General features: G+C 37.7%; 1 protein-coding gene across 39 annotated transcripts in view; it reads left to right on the plus strand.

The window, feature by feature from the left end:
• Positions 1 to 26,121, plus strand: part of ATP8B4 (ATPase phospholipid transporting 8B4 (putative)) — a 263,719-nt gene extending 237,598 nt beyond the window's left edge. For all 39 annotated transcript variants that reach the window (XR_014811506.1, XR_014811513.1, XR_014811512.1 and 36 more), the window contains 5 exons: positions 342 to 425; positions 8,369 to 8,614; positions 19,271 to 19,409; positions 22,224 to 22,354; positions 23,984 to 26,121. Coding sequence is in view for 32 of the 39 variants with exons in the window: in XM_084970388.1 (XP_084826514.1) it covers positions 342 to 425; positions 8,369 to 8,614; positions 19,271 to 19,409; positions 22,224 to 22,354; positions 23,984 to 24,265 (882 nt within the window). In the remaining 7 variants the exon portion in view is untranslated. The remainder of the gene's footprint in view (positions 1 to 341; positions 426 to 8,368; positions 8,615 to 19,270; positions 19,410 to 22,223; positions 22,355 to 23,983) is intronic.
• The last annotated feature ends 560 nt before the right edge of the window (positions 26,122 to 26,681 follow it).

A 26,681-nucleotide genomic window follows, 5' to 3' on the forward strand; every position in this document is an offset into this window, starting at 1 on the left:
ATTTTCTCACTGTACAGCAAGGGGGTCAAGTTATCCTTACATGTATACATTACATTTACTTTTTTTTTTTGTACGATGCACTTTTATCCCCACCACAGCTCTGCAAGGAGAATATGTCTTCGTTTCAGAGCTGGAGAAATAAAGTTTAGAAATATCTAGTTTCCCACTAAGACAACAGAGCTGATAAGAGACAGAACTTGGGGAGAACTCATGTGTGTCTTACTCTAATACCAAACTCCTACCCACCTCAGGAAATTGAGCTGTTTAATCCAAGTGCCCCAAAGTGAATATTCTCAGACCTATGGATGATGTTTCTCACTGATGTGTTCATTTCTTTTCAGACTGTTTATGACCAGTGGTTCATTGCCCTTTTTAACATTGTCTACACATCACTGCCTGTTTTAGCCATGGGGATTTTTGACCAGGTATGTGTTTTTCTCTGCTTTTGTAACTCATTTTTCTTTTAGTTGCTTTTAGCTTCTAAATAGAAGACACAAGCCATAGAGAGTCCTAGGAGTGCAGGTGTTTTACTAGGCGTCACATGGATCCCAAACCCTTCCTGGATCACTCACCTCCCCAAAATGATTCTCTGATCAGAGCTTAGATACTATCCTCTTAAAGATTCACACCCTACATTATCACTCTACGGGCTCTGAGACATCGTGTAGGAAATAGTCTCTTTAATTTCATTGTAGCCCAGCATTTCCAAAACTCATAGGACTTCAATTTTACTTATTTATTTTTCATGTAGAACTCACCATCATGCCTCAGAACTGGTACCTGTGGTTCACATACCAGGGGATGCTATATTATCCTCTGAGAGTGCAGAGAATTGTGCAATGATATGTAGAGAATCATGAAGCTAAGTCAGAGTGTAGAAAGCAAGCATCTGTGGTGAGACGTTCTTGGCAAGCACAGCCCAGAACAGGAGCTTCAGGCCAGAGGAACATCCTGCCAATGGGAGAGGAAGACACAGAGCACTATAGCCATGGAGGGAGAAAGGGTGCAGCCTTCTTTGGTTTAGCTCAAAGGGCTTGAGGAGAGAGAAAGGAGGAAATCACTTATAAAATGGTAGATCTTTGGCATACTCAGAGACTTGAAGGGTACTTTTTGGCTGGGGAAAAAGTCTGGTTGCCAATGGGGAAGTGCAAGGCTAGCCAGAGGAGTTTCCATGGCACAGTTAGGCTGTATTGTTTAAAACAGTTTTTTGGAAGTATTTTCAAGGAGACCAGATTTTCTCCAGGCTTTCATTAAATCCCATTTGCTAGGCCTCATTTTCTGGCCCAAAGCCATCTATTGCAAAATATAAATCTTCACATTATGAGCTCACTCTCCTCTCCCATTCTGTAGCCAGTTGTATCCTCACTTCTTATATGTGAAAAGGGCAGTTTATGAACAACATAGTTTGTGGGATTCTACAAAAAGTAATGAACTCTTAAAGACCAAGGTGTAAAGGATAAGCACATTCATTTCCAAGTGCCCATGTTTACAAGCGCTCCTTTACTTGGTGCTTTGTAGATGCTCAGAATATGCAATAAAATATCAAAAACAAAGTGATAGCTGAGAAAATATGGTTATTGTGCAATTAAAAAAAAAGGTAATAAGGGAGGAGTTCAAGATGATGACATAGTAAAATCCTGAACTTACCTCCTTCCATGGATACAGAATCTATAGCTAAATATGGGGCAATTTCCTCTTTAAAAAACCTAAAGGCTAGCTGAGTGAAGGCTACCCATTGTGAAAACTAGAAGAAAACCACATCAAAGTGAGTGGGAGAGGCCAGGACACAATCTCATCATGATCCCCACCCCCACACACTCCTACCCCCTACCCCCACCCTGCCTTGCACTCTGAGTGGCAACATGGAGCTTCTCCCTCAGGAATGAAGAGTTTGCACCACATTGGGTATCATAACTTTTAATACCTGCACCTGAGAGACAAGTTCCCCGCCCCAAACCAATGAGGCTTATGTCCCAAGACCCACAAGATGGAAGTGATCTAAGAAGTCGTTCTCAATTGGCCTGTGTGTTCAGACTCACCTACTGCTGGGCCTAATTCAGAGGCCGCAGATCATGCTCAGTAATGGAGCAGTGATGGAGCCTCATTGCTTAGATCAAAGCATCAGACTGAAGGGCAGGTATCTCATTTGACACATATGTCTAGGAGCCCAGGGGAACACTGGGTACAGAGACTGGTGGGAGGAATCCTTACACTCTCCCTTTGCAATACTCCTAAAAGGGAGCTTTTACATGTCTGTGTAGGCCCCAAAGGACTAACTAGAAGAGAAAGGGTTTTTAAATAGCTATCACCCCTAGGGCAGAGCGAGAGGCAACAGACTCAGGAGCTCAGTCTTTTTTGTGAAGAAGGCCTATTAGCTAATCATTATGGCTGAAACCTGAGGGGCAAGCATCTAATTAAACATGCATCTAGAGGCTGACTATAATCCTTTGCAGAGACTCAAAGTGTGAGCAGTGTCTTCATGTTTTCCCTCTGCCACACCCTAGAGCTCCAGTGTCTCCTGGAGAGGAGCTTTACATGTGTCTGTCCTGGTTCTTGAAGCTGCTGCCCAGGGGATACCACTTGATCACCTGGCTCTTGTGGCTGAGGGCTTGCATTCCTGGGTCCCACAGAACTATGGCAAATGGAGAGCTGATTCTTGGCAGGCTACCATACCTATAGCACTGCATAGACAGCAAGATGAAACATAGCCCCTGTCTTTGTGTGAAGAGGCTGTCTTTGCTTGTCCTGGATATTTAGTCTGAGTGGCAGGCTTCAGGTTTGGCACACTCCTAGTGACTTCTGAAACTGTCATCTTGGTGTGCTCCCTGTGCCTAGCACCAGCTTTCTGCTATATTCAAGAAAAGAGCTTAAATGTTTATCTAGAGCCCTGAGTTTTGTGATTGCTATACAGGGAACACCCCTAGATTTCCTGACTCTGGTGGCCAGTGGGGCTTATGCTTGCAGTCCCATGGGACTGTATATACTTCCATATTTTAAATAGCTGCACCTTGAGTGTCTGGATTCCTATCAGCCTGAATCTAGGTGTTGAAATCCAATCCATAGGGACACAGATGGGTCTTGGCACATTCTCAACTACTAGGAGCTATAAAATATAATACACTGCTTGAACAGCATTAATTTTTGAGAGACAACAAAGAGCTGGGGCAGGGGTGAACAATAAGGTTTATCTCCCACATGAGGCCACTCCTTTGAGACTAGGAGGAGTGGTTGTTTTATCAACTGTACGGAAACCAACACAGAAATTCAAACAAAATGAAGAAACATGGGAATATGTTCCAAATGAAAGAATATGATAAAGCCTCAGAAAAAAACCTTAATGAAATGGAAGTAAGTAATTTACCTAATAAATAGTTTAAAGCAATGATCTTAAAAATGCTCACTGAATCAGGGAGAGGAATGGATGCACACAATAAGAACTTCAACAAAAAGATGAAAAATGTAAGAAAGTACCAAGTAGAAGTCATAGATCTGAAGAACACAATAACTGGAAAATAGCAGACTAGATGAAGCTGTAGAAAAAATCAGTCAACTTGAAGACAAGGTAGTGAAGCTTACCCCATCAATCAGAGCAGCAAAATGAAAAAAAGTAAAGACAGCTTAAGGAACTTATAGGACAACATCAGATAGACTAACATTCACATTATATGGGCCCCAGAAGGAGAAGAGAGAGAGAAGGGGAAGAAATTATATTTGTAGGAAATAATGACTGAAAATTTCCCCCAACCTGGGAGGAAGTAGACATTTAGACCCAGGAAGCTCAGAAAGTTCCAAATAAGATGAATCCAGAGGGACCCAAACAATATACTTTATAATTAAAGTGTCAAAAATTAAGGATGAAGAGAGAATATTAAAAGCAGTAAGAAAAAAACTTGTTATATAGAAGGGAACTCCTTTAAGACTTTCAACAGAAACTTGGCATGACAAATGAGAATGGCATGATAAATTTAAAGTTTAAAGGTAAAATTTGTAACCAAGAATACCCTACTTGGCAAGATTATCACTCAGAAGTGAAGGAGAGATAGTTTTCCAGATAAACAAAAGATAGAGGAGCTCACCAATACTAAGCCAACCTTATAAGAAATGTTAAAGAGGTTTCTTTAACCTGGACAGAAGGGTGCTAATTAGTAACAAGAAAATATGTGAAGGAATAAATCTCACTCAAAAGGTAAATATATGTAACCCTTGAACAATATGGTTTGGAACTATGTAGATCCACAATCCACAGTTGGTTGAATCCATGGATATAGAAACATGAATATGGAGGGCCAATTATAAAGTTACATGCAGATTTTTGACTCTGTGGCCATTGGCACCTCTAACATCTGTGTTGTTCAAGGGTCAACTGCTATAGTAAAGGCAGTAGATTAATCACTTATAAAGCTAGTATGAATATAAAAAGACAAAAGTAATAAAGATAACCATGACTGTCATAATTTGTTAAGAAGTACACAAGATAAAAAGATGTAAAATGTAATATCAAAAACATAAAATGTGGAGGGAGAGTAAAAATGTTGAGCATTTAAGCAGTTATCAACTTAAATAGACTGTTGTATATATGTTATTATATGTCAGCCTCATATAATCACAAAGCAAAAACCTGTAGTAAATACCCAGAAGATGAAGAGTTACAAGCATATCAATAAAGAAAGTCATCAAACCACAAAGGAAGAGAGAAAGAGAAGGAGAAAGAAACAAAAAGAAATTACAAAAACAGCCAGAAAACAGTTAGGAAAATGGCAATAAGTACATACCTATCAATAATTACTTTAAATGTAAATAAAAAATTCTCTAATCAAAACACATGGAGTGATTGAATAGATTTTTAAAAAACCAGCAAGACACATTTATATGCTGCCCACAAGATATTCATTTTAGATGCAAAGACAGAGGTTGAAAATGAGGGGATGGAAAAAGATATTCCATGGAAGTGGAAACCAAAAGAAAGCTGGAGTAGCTTATGTATATCAGACAAAATGGACTTTAAAACAAAGGCTAATAAGACATAAAGATGGACATGGCATAATGATAAAGGAATCAATCCAACAATAGAATATAACATTGTAAGTATTTACGCATCTAACATAGGAGCACTAAATATACAAGACAGATATTAACAAACCTAAAGGGAGAAAGAAAGAGCAACAAATTAATAGTGAGGGACTTTAACACCTCACTTATGTCAATGAATAGATCATTTGACAGAACGTTAAATAAAGAAACATTGGCTGTAAATGACATGTTTCATCAGATGGACCTAATGTGTATATGTGTGTGTGTGTGTGTGTATATGTTTGTGTGCATTTATATATATATATATATATATATATATAAAATATTTCCTCCAAAAGCAAAAGAATGCAAATTCTTCTCAAGTGCATATGGAACATTTTAAAGGACAGAACATATGTAAAGCCACAAAAAGGTCTTAATAAATTTAAGAAGATTGAAATTATAACAGGTATCTTTTTTAACCAGAATGCTTTAAAAAAAGAAATTAATTACATGAAGAAAACTCGAAAATTCAGAAATATCTGGAGATTAAACAACATGCTACTGAACAACCAATGGGTCAAAGAAGAAATCAAAAGAGAAATTAAAAACATCTTGAGAGAAATTAAAATGGAAATATAACATACAAAAATTTGTGGGATGCAGTAAAAGTAGTTCTAAGAAGGAAGTTCAGAGCAATAAATGCCTACCTCAAGAAACAAGTCTTAAATAAGTCACTTTTACACCTTAGGGAACTAAAGAAAAACAAACAAAGCCCCACATTAGTAAAAGAGAGGAAATAACAAAGATTAGAGCAGAAATAAATGAAATAGAGACTAAGACAATAGAGAATATCAATGAAACTAAGATCTGGTTCCTTGAAATGACAAACAAAATTGATAAACCTTTAGCCAGACCCAGCAAGAAATGAAGAGTGAGGGCTCAAATAAATAAAATCAGAAATAAAAGAGCTATTACAACTGATACCACACAACGGATCATAAGAGACTAATATGGACAGTTATACAGCAACAAATTGGACAACTTCAAGAAATGGATCAATGCTTTAAAACATATAACCTACCAAGATTTAATCATGATTAATATGAACAGAAGTTTCTCAGAAGTTAAAAATAGAACTACCAAGTGATCCAGCAATTCTACTTTTGGGTATTTATTTGAAGAAAGCAAAAACATTAATTTGAAAAGATATGTACACTCCTATGTTCATTTCAACATTAGTTATAACAAATAAGATATGAAAACAACCTAATGATCCATCAATGGATAAGAGATATAGAGAAAAAAAAATACAGTTGACCCTAAAAACAACGCAAGGGCTAGAGGTCCTTCCCCACCCCCATGTAGTCAAAAAACCTCCTATAACTGTATAGTTGGCCTTCTATATTCATGGTTCTGCATCTGTGGTTTCAACCAAACTACATGTAGTATATATTTATTGAAAAATTCCATGTATAAGTAGACCCACTCACTTCAAACCCAGGTTGTTCAAGGGTCAACTGTATAAATAATAAGGCCCTTATTTCCATAAAGTTGAGTGTCTACCTCTCCCCTTTCCTGTTTTATCAACCTTCAACTGATCACCACCAGATCATGGGATGCTATGCTGGGAGGCCTCAATGACCATCTGTGGGTCTGCTCATCTTATAAGGAGAAAACCAAAACTCAAAAGTTCAGGTCACTTTCCAAAGTCACATGGCCAGTGAGTGACAGAACTTAACACAGCACTAGAGACCACTGAACTCTGAGGTTGAAAGACTATTACTGTTGTTATTACTATCATCATTATTTTTTTATTTATAGAAGCATCTTTTTTTATTATAGTTGATTTACAGTGTTGTGTCAATTTCATATGGTAATTCTATATTTAGTTTTCTATGGAACATCCCTACCTTTTTCCATAGTTGTTGTACCAAATGACATTTCCACCAATAGTGAGGAAGGGTTGCCTTTTTTCCGACATGCTCTCCAGCATTCGTTATTTGTAGACTAGTTAATTATGGCCATTCCAACTGGTGTGAGGTGGTAGCTCACTGTAGTTTTAATTTGCATTTCTCTAATAATTAGCATCTTTTCATGTGCCTATTGGCTATTCACATGTCTTTAATGGCAACCACTACAGCAAGAACTCTGCTGAATATATACCCTTTTAATCATGACAGTGGTCCTGGGGGAGACATTGTTGTTTGCATTTCTGGAGTTGAGGAAACCAAGACTCAGGTTAACTGAGAGGCCTGAGGCTGCACTCCTGCTAAGCAGTGGGGCTGGGGTTTGAATTCAGGATTGTCCGGCTTCAAAGTCTGTGCATATAACTTATCAGTAACCAAACTGGGGAAAGAAGCATCTCAAAACAGGACTTCCTGAGGAGACTATGTCAGTGTTCTTCACAGGACCTCATTTGCAAGGCCTGGGCCAACCCCCAGTCAGGAAGTGGAAGTTGGCCTGCTTCCAGAGTTCTTGCTTGTGTCCCTCCCTCTTCAGCGGCTTCACCTCGCCATGGTTCTATGATGTCACCAGTGGTCAGTCCTTGCCATAATTTTTGATTTTGGTGTTTGGCTGTGGTGCTCACAGTGTGGTCCTCAGCATTACTTTGGACTGGTTGGAAGTGCAGAGGGTCAGGCCCCATCCCAAGGCTACTGAAATTTAATCTGTTCCCCAGGTTATTAGTATGCACATTAAATTTGGGAAGTACTACTCTAATTTCTCCTAGGACTCCATTGGGGCCAAACATGATGCCTTTTCATTCTGTCCAAATTATTTGTCCTGATCACCTGGTAACTGCCATTGGAATCTTCCCTGGGTAGAACACTCAGCTCCCTTCCACCTGGATCCCACATACAATTTCTCTCTTTCCCTGTTTGCCTTCTGTTCACCCTGCCCCCAAAGTTGGGAACTCAAGTTGGCCTATTCAACTCTCTGCTGACCTCCCCTGGTCATTACCACTTGCTGCTTTGGCAGTTCACCGCCCACCCCCACCCCACCCAGGTCCACTGGCTGCACAGGATGCACTAGAATTCTAGGAGCATGAGTACAGCTGCAGGAGAGTATAGGAAAGAAACTTCAACTTGAAGCAAAATATCTGGATGCAATCAAGCTCTGGTTCTACTATAAGAGCTGTGGCCTCTAATGAATCTCTCTTGGAGACTCAAGTTCCTCCAATATAAAATAGGGATCATTTTCTCATCCTCTGGGTTTCTGTAGGAATGAAAACAATATAATGAGTAGTGTATATTGGGGCATCCTTAGATATCATCATGCTATTTCTGGAGATAGGAAATTCAAGGCTTCTCTAACTTCTCTTCAAGCTGCCTTCACTGAAGTAACTCTCTATTTACAGGATGTCAGTGACCAGAACAGCATGGATTATCCCCAGCTCTACAAACCTGGACAGCAGAATTTACTTTTTAACAAGTGTAAATTTTTCATCTGTGTGGCACATGGAATCTACACCTCATTAGCCCTTTTCTTCATCCCATATGGGGCCTTTTATAATGCAGCTGGAGAAGATGGACAGTACATTGCAGACTACCAGTCCTTTGCAGTTACCATGGCCACATCTTTGGTCATTGTGGTCAGTGTGCAGGTAACCCTACTGCTGAAAGTCTCTTAACATGATGGCATTACACCTTTTAAAATTCTGTTTCATAATTGATAGTAATCTTAAAGGAATACTGGGGTTTTCTTTTTAACTATACATTTTGAGATGAAAACAGGAAGTTTTTTTTGTTTGTTTGATTTTGCTTTTTTAAGGTATATGGAGGTTCCCAGGCTAGGAGGTCAAATCGGAGCTGTAGCTGCTGGCCTACACTACAGCCACAGCAATGCCAGATCCAAGCCACGTCTGTGGCCTACACCACAGCTCATGGCAACACCAGATTCTTAACCCACTGAGCAAGGCCAGGAATCGAACCTGCATTCTTATGGATAGTAGGACAGATTTGTTTCCACTGAGCCACAATGGGAACTCCTTTCTTTATCAATTTTTTGTTTTGAAAACAGGAAGTGGAATTCCTGCCATGGCGCAGTGGTTAACGAATCCGACTAGGAACCATGACGTTGCGGGTTCGGTCCCTGCCCTTGCTCAGTGGGTTAACGATCTGGCGTTGCCGTGAGCTGTGGTGTAGGTTGCAGACGCGGCTCGGATCCCGCGTTGCTGTGGCTCTGGCGTAGGCCAGTGGCTACAGCTCCGATTGGACCCCTAGCCTGGGAACCTCCATATGCCACGGGAGCGGCCCAAAGAAATAGCAAAAAGACAAAAAAAAAAAAAAAAAAGGAAGAAAACAGGAAGTTTTAACATAAATTTCTGAATGTAGAGGATTAGCATTGTGTCTATAACCTCCATGTGAGAAGAAATCTCACAATGAATCACTTCTTGGGACTGTGCATCAAGTAGGGAAATGATTATACTATTACTTCCTCCTTGTGTTTTCTTCTTGGAAGAAAAATTTTCTAATGAAAAGAGAAACCTTCCCATGATTTCTGTAAGTTTAGTAACTTCCAGGTTTTGAAGTGAGATATAATATTTATTTGGAAATACATTTCTATAGAATTATTTAACAGGTTCAAAGTTATGTCTGTGGTACATTTGCAACTCAAATCTTAAAAAAGTTTTTTTGGTAGGAATGATTTTTTTAGAATTTATTTTGTTGAAGTATAGTTGATTTACAATGTTGTGTTTCTGGTGTCCAGGAAAGTGATCCATATATATATATATATATATATATATATATATATATGTAAGAATATTTTTTCATATTCTTTTCCATTATGGTTTATTATAGGATATTGAATATAGTTCCCTGTACTATAGAGTCGGACCTTGTTGTTAATCCATTCTATAAATAATGGCTTATATCTGCTAATACCATACTCCCATTCTTCCTCTTTATCCCTTCTTGGCAACCGCAAGGCTGATCTCTATGAGTCTGTTTCTGTTTCATATATCAGTTCATTTGTGTCATATTTCAGATTCCATATATATGTGATATCATATGGTATTCATCTTTCTCTTTCTGACTTAATTATTATGACAATCTCTAGGTCCATCCATGTTGCTGCAAAAGTCATTGTTTCATTCTTTTTTATGACTGAGTAGTATTCCATTATATATATGTACTACATCTTTTTAATCCATTTGTCTGCCACTGGATATTTAGGTTGTTTCCATGTGTTGGCCATTGTTAATAGTGCTGCTTTGAACACTGGGGTACATGTATCTTTTCAAATAATAGTTTTGTCCAGATATATGCCCAGAAGTGGGACTGCTCTATTTTTAGTTTTTTGAGGAGTCTCCATACTGTTTTCCATAGTGGCTGTACTAATTTACATTCCCATCTAGTAGTGATGATTTTTGTTGCTCTTTTTAATTCCCTTCTTCTCTTGTTCCCTCCTCTTGTGGTTTGATGACTATCTTTACTCTTGTATTTGAGTTGATTTTTCTTATTTGCGTGTGTATCAGTTGTAGATTTTTGGTTTGCATTTACCCTGAAGATTTGATATGAGTGCAATATATATACAGGATTGTTTTAAGTTGTTGGTCTCTTAATTGCAAGTACGTCTCCAGTGTCTTGCATTTGTACACTCCTCACGATATCTTTACTGTATATATACCTTTACTGGTAAACCTTGTCATTTGTGGTATTTTTGTTTCTGGTTGTGGCCCTTTTCTTTTATGCCTAGAGAAGTTCCTCTAATATTTGTTGTAAATCTGGTTTAGTGGTGCTGAATTCTTTTAGCTTTTGCTTACCTGTGAAGCTTTTGATTTCTCCTTCAAACTGAATGAGAGCCTTCCTGGGTAAAGTAATCTTGGTTGGAGGTTTTTTTCCTTTCATCATGTTAAGTATATCTTGCCACTCCCTTCTGGCCTGCAGAGTTTCTGTTGAAAAATCTGCTGATACCCTTATTGGGGTTCCCTTGTATGTTTTTGTTTCTTTTCCCTTGCTGCTTTCGGTGTTTTCTCTGTCTTTAATTTTGGTCAGTTTGATTAATATGTGTCTCAGGGTATTCCTCCTTGGGTTTATTTTATATGGTACTCATTGCACTTCTTGGATTTGAGTGAGTGGTTCCTTTCCCATGTTAGCGAAGTTTTTGGCTATTATCTCTTGGAATATTTTTTCTGTCCTCTTCTCTCTGTCTTCTCCTTCTGGCACCCCTATAATATGGATGTTGGTGTGTTTAATATTGTCCCAGAGTTCTCTGAGACTCTCTTCATTTGTTTTCAATCTTTTTTTCTCTTTTCTGTTCCACATCCATGATTTCCACTTATCTGTCCTCCACCTCGTTTATTCGTTCTTCTGCCTCCTGTGTTCTGCTGTTGGTTGCCTCTAATGAGTTTTTTATTTCAGTTACTGTATTTTGCAATACAATACTCTTCTTGTTTAAGTTTTATACCTTGTATCTCTTTGCTCAGTGTTTCCTGTAAGTTATCCATCTTTGCCTCCAGTTTATTTCCAATGTCTTGCACCATCTTCAGCATCAACAGTCTAAAGTGTTTTTCCTGGAGGCTGAGAATCTCCTGATGACTTAGCTGATTTTCTGGGTTTTTTTCTTTCTCCCTCATCTGAGTTATAGTTCTCTGTCTTTTCATTTTTATAGGTTTTTGGTGTGGTGACATTTTTACCGATAATAGAGTTGTTGCCTCTCTTACTTCTGGTGTCTGCCCCCCTGTGGCTGAAGTTGGTAAGGGGTCTTGCTGTAGGCTTCCTGATGGGAGGGACTAATGCCTGCCCACTGGTAGGTGGAGCTGCTTCTAATCCCTCTGGTGGGTGGGGCTTAGTCTCTGGATGGGATTAGAGGCAGCTGTGTGCCTGGGGTGTCTTAGGCAGCCTGTTTACTGAGGGGTGGGGCTGTGATCCCACCTGGGTTGTTGTTTGCCCTGGGGCTTCTCAGCACTGACTGATGGATGGGGCCAGATTTTCCCAAAATGGCCACCTCCAGAGAAAGGCACTGCTGCTGAATATTCCCAAGAGCTTTGCTTCCAATGTCCTTCCCCCACCACAAGCCACATGCACCCCTGTTTTCCCAGGATGTCCTCCAAGAGCTGCAGTCAGGTTTGACCCAGATTCCTATGGAGACCTTGCTTTGCCCTGGGACCAGGTGCACGTGAAAGTCTATGTGCACCTTTTAAGAATGGGGTCTCCATTTCCCCCAGTTCCATGGAGCTTCTGTGCACAAGCCCCACTGACTTTCAATGCCAGATGCTCTGGGGCTCTTTCTCCCAGTGCCAGATCCTCACATTTGGGGGTTTTATGTGGGGCTCAGAAGTCTCACTTCTGTAGGCAAGTCTCTGTGATACATTTACTTTCCAGTCTGTGGGGCTTCCCACCTGGGAGGTATAGGGTTGCCTATATCATGTAATCACCCCTCCTACCTCTTGTTGTGGCCTTGCCATTGTCTTCTGTAGTAGGATATCTTTTTGAAAGTTTCCGGCCCATTTTGCTGAAGATTGCTCAGTATTTGGCTGTAAATTTGTTTTGGGGTTTTTTTTTTTGTTTTTTGTTTTTTTGTCTTTTTGCTATTTCATTGGGCCACTCCCACGGCATATGGAGGTTCCCAGTCTAGGGGTCGAATCGGAGCTGTAGCCACAGGCCTATGCCAGAGCCACAGCAACACGTGATCCGAGCCGTGTCTGCAACCTACACCACAGCTCACGGCAACGCCGGATCGTTAACCCACTGAGCAAGGGCAGGGACTGAACCTGCAACCTTATGGTTCCTAGTCGGATTCGTTAACCACTGCGCCACGACGGGAACTCCAAATTTTGTTGTTTTTAGGAGAGAAGTTGAGCTCCAGTCCTACTATTCCATCATTTTAATCCCCTAATAGTGATGATTTTTGATGATCTATTGACCTTCATCAGGCATTTTGAGTTTATTTCTATATCCTTTTAAATGCAAATGGTGTACAATACCATTAGATGTTGAATTACAGTTCACAAAAGCTTTCCAATCCATTAGAATCTGCACCTGTATGGATACAAGCAATGTGACCTCTATTTTCTGTTCTATTTTTTTTCTATGTGTATTTTAAGGGGAAAGTATTGATCAAGGACTTAATTTTTATAGTTTGAATTGCCTTAAGTCATCCCTTTTTCTATCCTGTAAACAGTCTCTTAGAAGTCATAGCTATTTACATGCAATAAATAATCTCACTAAACCTCAGACTTCAGATGCAATAAATATCAGATTGAATAAATCAAATGTAAATGTATTGCTTTTATTTTAAATTTTTTTTAGATTTTAATTTTTTAATTATAATTGATTTACAATGTTCTGTCAATTTCTTGGTTGACCTACGAAAATATTTGTACAGTTGATATCAGAGAATGTTTTGCCTATGTTCACTACTAGGAGTTTTATGGTGTCTTGTCTTATGTTTAAGTCTTTAAGTCATTTTGAGTTTATTTTTGTGCATGACGTGAAGGTGTGTTCTACTTTCATTGATTTACATTAAGCTGTCCAGTTTTCCCAGCATCACTTGCTGAAAAAACTTTTTCCCACTTTACATTTTTGCCTCCTTTGTCGAAGATTAATTTCCTATAGGTGTCTGGATTTATTTCTGGGTTCTCTATTCTGTTCCATTGGTCTGTATGTCTGTTTGGTACCATTCTCACACTGTCTTGATTGCTGTAGCTTTGTAATATTGTCTAAAGTCTGGGAGATGTATACCTCCTGCTTGTTTTTTTTCCCTCTGGATTGCTTTGGTAATTCTGGGTCTTTTATGGTTCCAAATGCCTTTTTGGATTGTTCATTGTAGTTCTGCGAAAAATGTGTAATTTGATAGGCACTGAACTGAATCTGTAAATTGCTTTGGGTAGTATGGCCTTTTAACAATATAAATCTTCCAATCCAAGAGAATGGAATATCTTTCCACTTCTTTGAATTCTTTTTAATTTCCTTGATTAATTTTTTATAGTTCTCAGCATATGTTTTTCACCTCCTTATTCAGGTTTATTCATAGGTATTTAATTTTTTGGGTGCAGTTTAAAAAGTTACTGCATTTTTATATTCCTTTGCTAATATTTCATTGTTATTATACAGATATGCCACCAATTTCTGAATGTAATCTTGTATCCTGCTACTTTGCTGAATTCATTTATCAGTTCGAGTAGTTTTTGTGTGCAGTCCTTAGGGTTTTCTATATATAGTATCATGTCATCTGCATACAGATGACTATTTTACCTCTTCTCTTCTAATTTGGATAATTTAATTTCTTTTGTTTGTCTGATTGCTGTGGCTAGGACTTCCAATACTATGTTGAATAAAAGAGGTGAGGCTGGACATCCTTGTCTTATTCCAGATTTTAGTGGGAAGGCTTTCACGTTCTCTCTGTTGAGTTTTTTTTTTTTTTTGTCTTTTGTCTTTTGTTGTTGTTGTTGTTGCTATTTCTTGGGCCGCTCCCATGGCATATGGAGGTTCCCAGGCTAGGGGTTGAATCGGAGCTGTAGCCACCGGCCTACGCCAGAGCCACAGCAACGCAGGATCCGAGCCGTGTCTGCAACCTACACCACAGCTCACGGCAACGCCGGATCGTTAACCCACTGAGCAAGGGCAGGGACCGAACCCGCAACGTCATGGTTCCTAGTCGGATTCGTTAACCACTGCGCCACGACGGGAACTCCACTGTTGAGTATTATATAGGCTGTGGGTTTGTCATAAATGGCTTTGATTATGTTAAGGTATGTTCCCTCTCTACCCACTTTGGTAAGAATGTTTATTATGAATGGATATTGGATTTTGTCAAATGCTTTTTCTGCATCTATTGAGATGATCATGTGGTTTGTGACTTTTCTTTTGTTAATGTGGTGTATGATGTTGATTGATTTGCATATGTTGAACCATTCTTGTGAACCCCAGATGAATGCCACTTGGTTGTGGTGTATGATCTTTTTCATATGTTGTTGGAGTTGGTTGGCTAAAATTTTGTTAAGAATTTTTGCATCTATATTCATCAAACATATTGGCCTATAATTTTCTTTTTTGGTAGTATCTTTGTCTGGTTTTGGTATTAATGTGATGGTGGATTTGTAGAATGGAAATTGGAAGTGTTCCTTTTTCAATCTTTTGGAAAATTTAAGAAGGATGCGTATAAGTTCTTCTTTGTATATTTGGTAGAATTTGCCTGTGAAGCCATCTGTCCTGGACTTTTGTTTGTAGGGAATGTTTTTATTACATATTAATTTCATTTCTAGTGATTGGTCTGTTCAATTGATCTATTTCTTCTTGATTCAATTTTGGCGGGCTATATGTCTCTAGAATGTTGTCCATTTCTAGGTTGTCAAATTTGTTGGTATATAGTTGTTCATAGTATCCTTTTATTTATTTATTTTTATTTCTGCAGTATCCATTGAGTTTTCTACTTTTTCTTTTCTTTTTTTTAATTTGAGTTCTTTCTCTCTTTTTGGTGAGTCTGGCCAGAATTTGTCAATTTTGTTTACCCTGTCAACCATTTCTTGGTTTTTAATGATTCTTCTATTTAATGATTTTTTGAATCTCTGTTTTATTGATTTCCTCTCTGATTTTTATGATTTCCCTCCTTCTGCTGATGTTAGGTTTTTGTTTGTTCTTCTATTTCCAGTTCTTTTAGGTGTAGGTTAAGTTGTTGATTTTCTGTTTGTTCCTTCAGATGAATTCTTCTATTCTTTTAACTGGGAATGGTTCTTGAGCTTCTTCATTTTGCTTATATTATTCTGTGAGTTTATGGAATACAACTACTATAGTCTTGAAGGGCTTTTATATGTGATGTTGGATTTTGAAGGACTATTTTGTTAGGCCTACTATTTATTTTTAAGATCTATATGAATCTTTTTAAAGGGATGCAAAAGAATTTTATAATAGAACTTTCAGGATATATCTTTTTTGTGTTTGTTACTGAAGAAATGCTACAGCTCATATACTAATACATATTTTATCTACTGTCAGATAAACTCCTAGAAATAAAATTGGGGTGGTGGTGGTCAAAATTCCTCTAACATTTACCAATCTGATGGATGAAAAACAGTATTTTGCTGTTTTCATTGCTGGGTCAGAAAGTATGTGCATTTAAAATTGAATTAATATAGTTGTTTCACTTTCTAGAAAAGATAGTTGTAGACAACAGACACTGCTTAATGTAAAAAGAGGTTATTAAAAGCTGTTAGGTAGCTTTAGAATCTGCATGATGACAAATGAACCAGGGAGAACCACAGCAAGGTATAACTCCCAAGCACAGGGCTGCAGTTGTATGATGAAAACTACTGCTATTATCACTTCTTACAGCTTGGCTCTGATCACACTGGATGTCAGAAGGTTAGCCACAGACTTCCAAAGAAACACCACGTCTGCCATCATGTTTTCAAATACTGAGAGAAGTGTGTTACAATTTTCCATTGTGATGAAGATTCTTATCAAGTTTTTCTTGTATTTCAAGGAGATTTTATCTTATATAATTCAAGGCTATATTATTATTGTTATTATTTTGCTATGTAATGGTTCTGGATTGTTATTTGATATTAGTTTTACTTTTCTTGGTTTTTAAAAATTTACCTTTGCCTGATATGTAATCTGGGCCTATCCCTTCATTTTCATCTCTTTCTGATCTTGTTTTATTAGTTTTTTTCATTCAATAAGGAAGGTAAGCTACTCATTTTATTTTAATAACTTAATTCTACTTTTTTATTTCCATTTCGTTCCCTTTTCATACTCACATTGTGGATTTTTAAGTATGTTATTTGTCATGAATAATTTACTGATTTTACTATTGTATTCCAATCTGACTAATGATTTCTTCCTATTTTTAAAATCATTTAAATTCCTATTTCCATATTCATATACCCAAATTAAATAACTGTATTCTAGATCAAATGTTTCTCTATCCTGTTCTGCACCTTCCCTCATCTACCTCCAAATTAAACAATTTGGGGACTGTTTTTTACTTTACTTCTCCCTCCTTGCCCTCACTGCCCTCCCCAACTCTTGAATGTTAATGATTTTAGTTCAAGGATGTTATTAAATGCTCCTTTAACATATGTTTTGACTCCTAAAAAACTGCTTTTAAAATTAAAAGTAGTTTTTGCTCATACATTATTGCTCATTTATAGCCAACTATAAATTTTTAAGAATCATTGTTCACCACCATTTTTATGTTCTTTGTCTTCCACTGTCTTGTGGTCTTTGTTCTAATTTTTATTTGGTTGCAACAATTTCCTTGAGTAATTTCTTCAGAAAGGGTACATATATATTATACTTTTGAGTTCAAATCTTTCTTTCTTTACATTTAAATGATATATTGGATGGGCATAAGATTCTTGAGTCAGAGCATTTTCTTTAGGAATTTAAATGATTTCCCACTACATTCCAATTTCAGGGTAGCAGTTTGATATTAGGTTAATTCTATTTGCTTAAAATAATATCTTCTCTAAAAGCTTATGTTCTTTATCCTTGAACTTCATAAGCATCACCATAACTAATTTTGTTCATTAATTTGTGTAGGATTATGAGTACCCTCTTAATCTGAAAACTTTTGCTGTTTGTTATCACAGCAGTTTTCTTCTATTATTTCTTTGATTGCTACTTCTCTTGCTTTTTCTCTTCTTACAATTCTATTATTGGTATATTGGGCCCATGGATCTGATATCTATAGGTTTTCTGTCCATGTTTCATATGGTTTCCATTTCTTCAAGTTTTTTCTCTTTATTAGGAGATATTATTTCCATTTTTTTTAGAATATGAACTTAGTTCTCATTGGTGACTATCTTAGTTTTTCTATTGAATTTTTAAATTCAGAAACAATGCTTTTTTTCTTCCAGAATTTATTTTCTGTGATCTAATTGCATCTCCTTAAGAATTCTCATTACTTTTTTTGTTGTTGTTACTTACAGTGCTTGTCTGTCTTTTCCATTAGTTCTGTATCATAGAAGCTATTTGTTCTTGTTTTTGTTTTGTTTTTTTTTCAATTGAGACCTCTTAAATTGGTTGCCAAATCATACTCATACAGGTTCACAGGTTAGGTTATTGGTGTCTCTTAATGGTGATGAACTGACAGGCAGTGAAAGATAGAATTGGAGATTTTCGTCTAATGTCTTAAGAAATGAACTGGAAAATCAGCATCTCTTTACTGAAGCATGGAAGGTAGGGCTCTCTCTTCATTCTCAGGAATCTTGAGGAAAGAAAAGGCTGTCCCTTTACCACCCCTGCAGTTTCATCAAGGCTGTGAGCATTGTTTTAATAGGGCATCATTTTAAAGGATGGTAAACTTCAGGTTGGTAGGGGAAGTGTGTCTCTGTGTGCAGAGAGGGGTCTATTTACTATGTAGGCAGAGCCCCCTTAGGCAGGATATCCATGGTCTTTCACCAGACTCTGCCAGAAATGCATACCCTCACTTGGACCATTTGAGACCTCTGAGATGCAAATAAGGATGCTAGAACCTACTTTTTTTTTTTTCTCTGAGAACTCAAGTGTCCATATTCACTGGTGGCTTCCTTGATTCCCCATAGCAGATCACTCTTTTTCAGCTGTTTTGCCATAACTAGTTATTGGAAGGGAGAAGGGCTTGTGAACATGCTCCCAAATCACCAGCTTCTGAATTTTATGTGAAAAGTGGATTAAGGATTTTTCTTCATTATTATTTGAATAAAAGAAATGATAAAATGAATTAGAATATTGATGTAAAAACAGATTTTACTTGTGTCAAAATGGTCATATGAAAATCTACATATAGATTTTTTTTTCATTTAAAAATATTTTTTGGCTGTGCCCACAGCCTGTGGAAGTTCCTGGGCCAGGAATCAAGCCTACACCACAGCAGCCACCTGAGCCACAACAGTGACAATGCCAGTTCCTTAACCCACTGAACCACCAGGGAACTCATATGTGCAGATTTTAAAATACTGTACTTGTTAACTCTGAAAAATATTTTTCCAAAAGAAAAAATTTGAGAGCACTTTTGAAAGTAGCTTTGAAATAAGAAACCATTCTGTTTTCTTATTTCTCACTTAAAAAAGTTTAACATTTTATTTCCTGATTTTGACTTAGCCTTGACAGACATAACAGCTTGCAGATATAGGTCCTAAAGTCAGTTGTCTGCTAGAAATGTCAAATAAGTCCCCTGTGCTGTGCAGAAACGTGGGGGTGCTCATGGTTGGCTGGTAACTTGACAGGTGCAACCATCTTGCCACAGAACAGTTCAGAGGAAACATTACTCAGTGGAATGATGCTTTTTAAATCCTCAATGACCTCCCCTTTGCACTTGACTTTATTTACAGATAGCCTTGGATACCAGTTACTGGACTGTCATTAATCATGTTTTCATCTGGGGCAGCATTGCCACTTACTTCTCCATTTTATTTGCAATGCACAGTAATGGCATCTTTGGCATCTTCCCAAATCAGTTTCCATTTGTTGGTAAGTGAGCCCTACTATCTGCTGTGGCCTAGTGTCAAGCTGTCATTTACTTATCTTTGTAATTTATTTTTCTGGGGAGTGGGATGTGGGATGCCCAGTAGTTCTGTCTCTAGGAATTAATTGAGCCAGACATGTGAAGGCTTACAGATATGAAATGAACTCCAAAAGATTAGGTTCTACTCTCCCTACTAGAAGGGACAGTAGGGACAGATGACGCAGAAGAATCATCAAAATAGCTGCTTATTGGTCCCTAATCATCCAGATACAGTGAACTGTCCCTTCGCAAACAAGAGGCCCAGCACCTGTAGATCAGGGCTTCCTGGAAAACGTGTGAAGTTCAAGTATGATAGAGGGAAAAGAAAGAAAAACTAGGCTTTCTTTCATGCCACATTATCAAATCTCTGCCAAAGTTCCCCTGTGGAACTTATTTGCATTTATAAAATAAAGAAATACTATAAAATTTATTAATTTTAATTTTAAAAATTGTTAGACATTGGTCTAGAAGTACACAAAGGGTAAGCTCTGTAGTTAGACAGGCAGGGTTTTAAGTGTCATCTCTGCCACTTACAATCTGTGTGACCTTAGGGAACTTTCCTTTGTTTTTCATGCCTTAATGTCTTCAGTTCTGTACTAGAGATATTAATGGTTCCTCTTTTATAGAAAATTTGTAGAGTTAAATAACATATATAAAATGCTTAGCATGTAGTTTGGTACGTAGTACCTTTTCAATAAACATTACCTGTGATGATGATAATGGTGATTAAAGAAAGTGTGGCTCAATGATTGGTTGGTGACATTGCAAGTGATTAGAACAGCAGATGAGTAGTAAAAGACCTTCTAAAATCCCTTAAACCCCTGAGATTCTGCAGAGAGTATACCTCTAGTCTGTCTACCGAGTACACTACCATTATATTCTTCATTTCAAAATGATTCCAAGCAAGGGCCACTGAGCTTTACACAGTGGGTCCATTAATAGACTTTTAAGAGTTTTTGAAATCTGTAGTATGTATGAGCTAAGTTGGTAACAGATATGTTTCTGACTTCATCTCCAAAACTGTGGAAAAGAGATATACAAAGTGACAACCTTCTTGTGCTCAATCAGGCAAGACTGTGATTTGCATCCACTGTTTGGAATATGCAGTCTAGAAAAACAATGCTGAAAACACTGCTTCATGTAAAAAGCAACGTGAGGGCAACTATAGGGGTATACATTTCCAAAAGCACCTGACATTATAATTCCATTTAAACACATGTCTACATTTCAGAGTGTTGTATTCAGTTTTTGTCTTGCTCTGTGTGTCCATGGAAATCTTTAAATTTCACCACTCTTACTTAATATGTAACGTTAATCCTTTGTTTACCAAAGGATTCCAACCATGCAGAAGCATGATGGTTATGAATAAGAATTAGCATATTAGGAAAGAAAGAGACATTAAAACTATTTTTAAGTTTTTCTTTCTCTCTTTTTTGGGGGTTGATAAATCTCAAAGTTCAGTGCTTTGACCAGAAGACTTCCAGTCCCAAGAGACCATTTGGGCATGCATAATGAGACTGGAATGCCTTAACTGGAGAAAGTAGTTTATGTGGGGACCACTCTTTCCAGCTAAGCACATACCATCCCAGGAATTAATTACTGAGGTCCAATGAGACTTTTCAAAAGTTAGATCAACATTGAGGTTTAAGAAAAAAATAATTTTTTCCTTTTGGTAGCCAGCAGCAAGCAGGAGTGTGGTTTTAAAGTGAAGCTTGTTTTTCCAGCCATGCCTGGGGGATACTGAGCTTCAAGGAGCTCCAAGAGACATTTAATTTATTGAGTCAAATTTGTCTCTGCTCAAGCAACTGGAAAAATGCTCTTTGGTAGGCAGATTCTATGCTCCTAAGACAGAGAATGCAGACATTCCAATAAGTAGCCAAGCCCTCATAATGACAGCCCATTCAAATTCTGTTAACACTGTAGCATTGGGATGGGAAACCTGGGTCACTGGAGGTATCATGTGCCTAGAAAACCAAAAGGAACAAGTTTATTTTGGCAATATAAGAGGGTAGACATCTTCCATATAATTCGTCTCTCTGCCTTACTGACCCTTATTGCTTTGTTTAAACAAACGCCCCAGTATATGAGGTGTGAGTACAAAATAAGAAAATTAGCTCCAGGCTTGGAAATGCATTTCACTACTCTATGAATTAAAATACTGAATAGCTGCATCAGTGATTTTCCAGTGTAGGGAATGATGTTCTTTTCACAAACCTAGGAGCATCCATGATCTCCTTGGAACCTGGAGTATTTTGTAACCAAGTGAACATCAGAGAGATCAGTAAGTTGCTTTGAGGCAGCTTCTTTGGGGCTGTTGCCTCAATTTAAAAGTGGATACAGATCACCTTTTATGACATAGGCAGTTGATAAGACCATTACTTGAGATTGTACTTGCATCCAGGACATAGACTGTGTAGTTTTGGTATAATATTTCTGTTGCTTTGATATGATAGTTTTATTCATTTTAAAAATAATGGCTGCTTTGTAGTTGAGGGATCTTGAGGCCAGATAAAACAGTTCTGCCTTAGGAGTGAAGCTGGACTGAGCTGGATCTGAGAATGCCTGGCTTTGTCTGAATTTCCAAGGCCGATCCTACCACTCTTGCCTTCTTCTCATCACCACTGAGCATTCTAGGTATTGGGAAAAATACTCAGTGGTTCTCTCTAGGTACGCCAAACCTCACCCCTCCAGAAAAGATCTGTGGGAATAGACAAAGAACCGATTAATTTCATAATTCAGTTCTATTTATAACCATAACATATATTTTTCTTTAATAATAGGAATTGCATGGCATTCCTTGAACCAGAAGTGCATCTGGCTTGTTGTTCTCTTAACGACAGTGGCTTCAGTTATGCCTATAGTGACATTCAGATTTTTGAGGGTGGATTTATTCCCAACCCTAAGTGATCAGGTATGTTGTGGAGCAGATGGGTATTTGAGGGGCTGGTTCTCTGTTATTGGAATCATGTCTTCTGCCAGATTGGAAGTCAAGGGAAGAGTTAGTGAACATCCCATCAGCAAATACCTACAGGTCATATCACAGTAGATGGAACTGACCACATCTGAATGTACTAGCCCTTTGAGTTCCAATGAAGACAACTGTCTACATTAAATGTGGGTGGGGAGTCATAAATTACAAGTTGAATTGGGCATTTTTAAAAGTTGTCTTCTGGAAGACAAGCTCACTGGCAGCCTTTTGGACAACTGATCCAAAGTAAAGGCAAGCTGGAGGGAAAGGTGACCTGGGAAAGGTAAAGGTTACGGTAAAAATGAGACAAGGTATGAGGTGAAGGGGCTCTAAATTTTTATAGAAATATAGTAGCTGATTGTTAAACATGGGGGAGATATTAATTTCTGAATGGATTACAAAAGGGAACAGCAACATGATAGCTGGATTAGAAAACACCAAGTTAAAATTAAAAACAGAACAGTATTATAGGGATGTCTAAGCCAAGGGATTAAGAGTACATATTTCACTGTTTTATAGGAAGAGGAACACAAGCAAAATAATGTTAGGTTAGGACAGGACCAGATAAAAAAGAGAAAGGGAAAAACAGGAAACTCACATTTGTAGCCATGTCCTGAGAAGGGGGAACTATCGATGGGGTGATTGACCAGGCGGATGAACTAAGGTGGAAATTCCCTCACTGTGAAATCCTTCACATTCTGGGGCCAAAGTACAAAAAGATTCCTTCTGAAATGATTCATGGACCCCTTATTATGCTTGTCCTTCCCCTTTGGCTCTGTGAGCTCATTCTGACGTAAACCCAGAAGATGATGGATGAGCTGAAAGAAGGAAAATGGTGTGCATTTCTTCCTATGTTTAGTCAGATTGTGATTTCCTGCTTCATGGCTTTCTCCTGTAACAAAGTCAGCATCCAAGCAGTCAGCTGACTTAGAGAACAAGGTGCCCTGAACCAAACCTTGCATGGTTTTCTCCTCAGTGTTACAGGGAAATGAAAGAAATTCAGGAGACCCTCCCAAATGAGGTTTGAGCTCTTCAAAAGACCACAAGAAACATCAGAGAAATCAAAACCCTGAAAGTCTTATGGTACTTTGACCTACCAAATGGTTAGAAATTTCTGATTTGCATTTTCTGAATTTTCTCCTAGTCCACTTACTAATGATGATTGCATTCTGAGAAGTCCTAAAAGAGGGGAAAAGTTTATTTGGGGAAGTGGGACTGTAAGTTGTTATACTGACTGTGTTTGCGTGGTGCAGGCTAGAAAATCTGTACAAGAGTATGTTCCTGTTAATTTAAGATGGGTATATGAGATGGAGACAATAATGAAATATGTCTTAACACTTCCTGCTTGCTTAATAGTCTTGGTAGAAATAAAAACCAGTGTCCAGTGTAATCTTTTGGGTAGAAAATTTGTTTTTTGTTTTTTTTTCTTAGGTGAGAAACTAGCATGTGCAGTGAAGTTGAGTACTTTGTTTTGTGTTTTTTACCAAAAAATTTTCACTTCACAAAGTGGCCCTCTGCATGGAGTATGTCATTTGGATGCTTCATCTTACTCTGAGTGTCCTTTGTCTCCAGATCCGCCAGTGGCAGAAGGCTCAAAAGAAGGCGAGGCCCCTGTATAGCCGAAAGCCTCAGACTCGGAGATCAAGCTCAAGAAGATCTGGATATGCTTTTGCTCACCAAGAAGGCTATGGAGAGCTTATCACATCTGGAAAAAATATGCGTGCTAAAAATCTACCTCCAACATCAGGGTTGGAAAAGACACCATCTAATAGCACTAGTTGGATTGAAAATTTATGTAAGAAAGCCACAGACACAGTGAGCAGCTTTAGCCAGGATAAAACAGTGAAACTGTGAGTCAAGATGAATTTGAACCACACTGTTATCTTTTCACTTCACCTGGAGCTGAAATAAGCTGGCCCCAGAGTTTGGGATCAGGGTCTAAGGGTGGGGCAGATGGCCTCACTTAACCTAAATCTGTGGCAGATAGTGGCCACGTGCCCATCCAAAAGGTTGTACTCTATTGAAAACCAGGCCAGGGATCACTGTCTAATTCGTGAATTGGTGGACAAGACGCTCAAAACATCAGCAGTTTTTATTAACCTACATACCAACTGATTTGAATTTTAGGATCCTATTTCTGGAGAAATACTTGTAAATCTGTATCTATAGAGAATGGGTATTTTGGTGGGTAAGAGGGTGCCTTCATAAGCTATTTAGCTGAAAAGCATCCTTGTGACAGACTAACATGTATGTAAGATCAGCTATTCCAAAGATACATTTTTAAGATGTCAAATGTGTACTAAGGTGCTTTCAGACTTACAGCAGCTTGTCAGTCTCTAATCTTTATCTCTACCTTTGTCTTCTGCCAGGACAATGTATCACCTTCATGCCTGAAAAGTAGAAAAACGTGTTGGTGTTCTTCACTGTTTTTGGTCTAGAGACAAAGTACATGGAGCATTCTTTACAGTGGGATAGGATTATTGTTTGGCCATATCTATTCAAAAAATTCTCAGGGTCATGTTCATGAAATGTCAAAGAGACTCTCTAGAAAGTATTCTAAATACTTTTTAATGACTTGTGTAACAAACCTCAGGAGTTATTTGCTCTGCATCATCCAGACCTATTAATGGAATCAGAAAACCACTGGAATTTCATACTTTGATGATAATATTCCATATATTATACTTTAAACATTTCCACCTTTAGAAAGTACAGATTTGAAACCAAACAAATTACTTAATTACTATTTAAATATGTAGGTTTAGGTCATTCAGAGTTAGTTGCTTTTGATACTCAGCTGTCATATTTATAATTCAAACATATGCGGTTGTTTTTTGGAGATGTTCCAGTCCAAATTTCAGTCCCCATGTGAGTCTCCAGTGTAGTATCTGTGAAAGAATTCAAGCATATTTGTGTTCCATTTCTGGATCTATCACTTTTTACCTCTGTAACTTTGAGCAGGTAATGTTCTTCCTCTGAGATTCAGTTTCTTCCTCTGTAAAAGGAGGATATGCTACCTACCTCATGTGGTTGTTTGAAGATTGTTGAAGTACCAACTCTTAAATCATTAAAAATATAAATCTCATGTGAATAGATGATGAGTTAGGTTCCATTTAATTCCTTATCAGAATAACAGAGCAATTTGAAAACAGCAAACATGAAGAGCTGGAATTTGCATAATCAGTGGGAAAGGGTTCAATGAAATGAGACTGCAAAGTAAGATATAAAACTGGTTAATGTCCTGAAGGGAAATAACCTTGGAGGTAAATTTCTCTATCAGAGAGCAAAAATAAATCATTATCATGCCTTATCAATTTTCTACAAATCAGCCTCCAACTCTACAGAGACCTCGATCTGGTCTCTGTTGAATTAGTAATCAAATAATTAATATTCCCCAAGAGAGTCAGATGGCTCTTGGATAGGCTTGGTGGATAATGAGCTGGTATATTAATGGATCAACAAATTTTGGGAGACTTAATTTCCAAGTTGGAGGTAACTTTTCCTAAATGGGATACATGTAAAGAAGCCTAATACAGTGCTTTAATCATATTTTATGCTCATAGATGTCTGCTTTTCTTTTATATACCTGTGTAGACTTATCTAGATGTTAGTTTTCAATGTCTAATTTGTCATTAGTTTCACTGTGCTTGTTTGATTTTTAGTAACATTTTTGATAGATTTGAAAACTTTCAGTAAATATTTTGGCAGTACGAGGGTGTTTGATATTTTGTCTCTTTATTGGAAACTCATTGGGAAGACTTATTTCATTGATGAACTGATTTTTTCCCTCTCCTTTACATGCCTAGGCAAAATGTACATCATTCTTAAGATCAGTGTCAAGAATAAAATAAACCAATTTGATGTATGTTTAAGGGATGGGAAAGATTAGGAATGGTCCACGTTTGCAAATTCATTTCAAATTAAATAAGACTTTTTATAAAGAGATAATGTGGATAGTTGTGAGAGATACAGATTATAAGTTTACTTTGGTCCCATGAGATCCAAAATAACTTACACACACCCATTGCAAGATCATTCAAATGCCAGGGATCATTCTGAACGAAGATAAAAAGCCTGGGGAGTTATGGTGATGCACTGGGGAATAATGAAATTTTTGTCTTACATAAGCATTATTAGATTATTTGGAAAGAAAAACAATTCTATATTCAGGACTGAAGTTGGTAACCTTGTGTTTTCAAAGTCTGTGTCCAAGTTTTGTGCTCTTATAGACAATTACAAATGGTATGTATTTCCTGAATGAGGGATCAAG

This window comes from Sus scrofa, chromosome 1 (assembly GCF_054392235.1).
Source record: "Sus scrofa isolate SSC_HxYL_T2T_F1_AM1 chromosome 1, Sscrofa_HxYL_maternal_Yorkshire_Landrace_v2.0, whole genome shotgun sequence".
NCBI lineage: Eukaryota > Metazoa > Chordata > Mammalia > Artiodactyla > Suidae > Sus > Sus scrofa.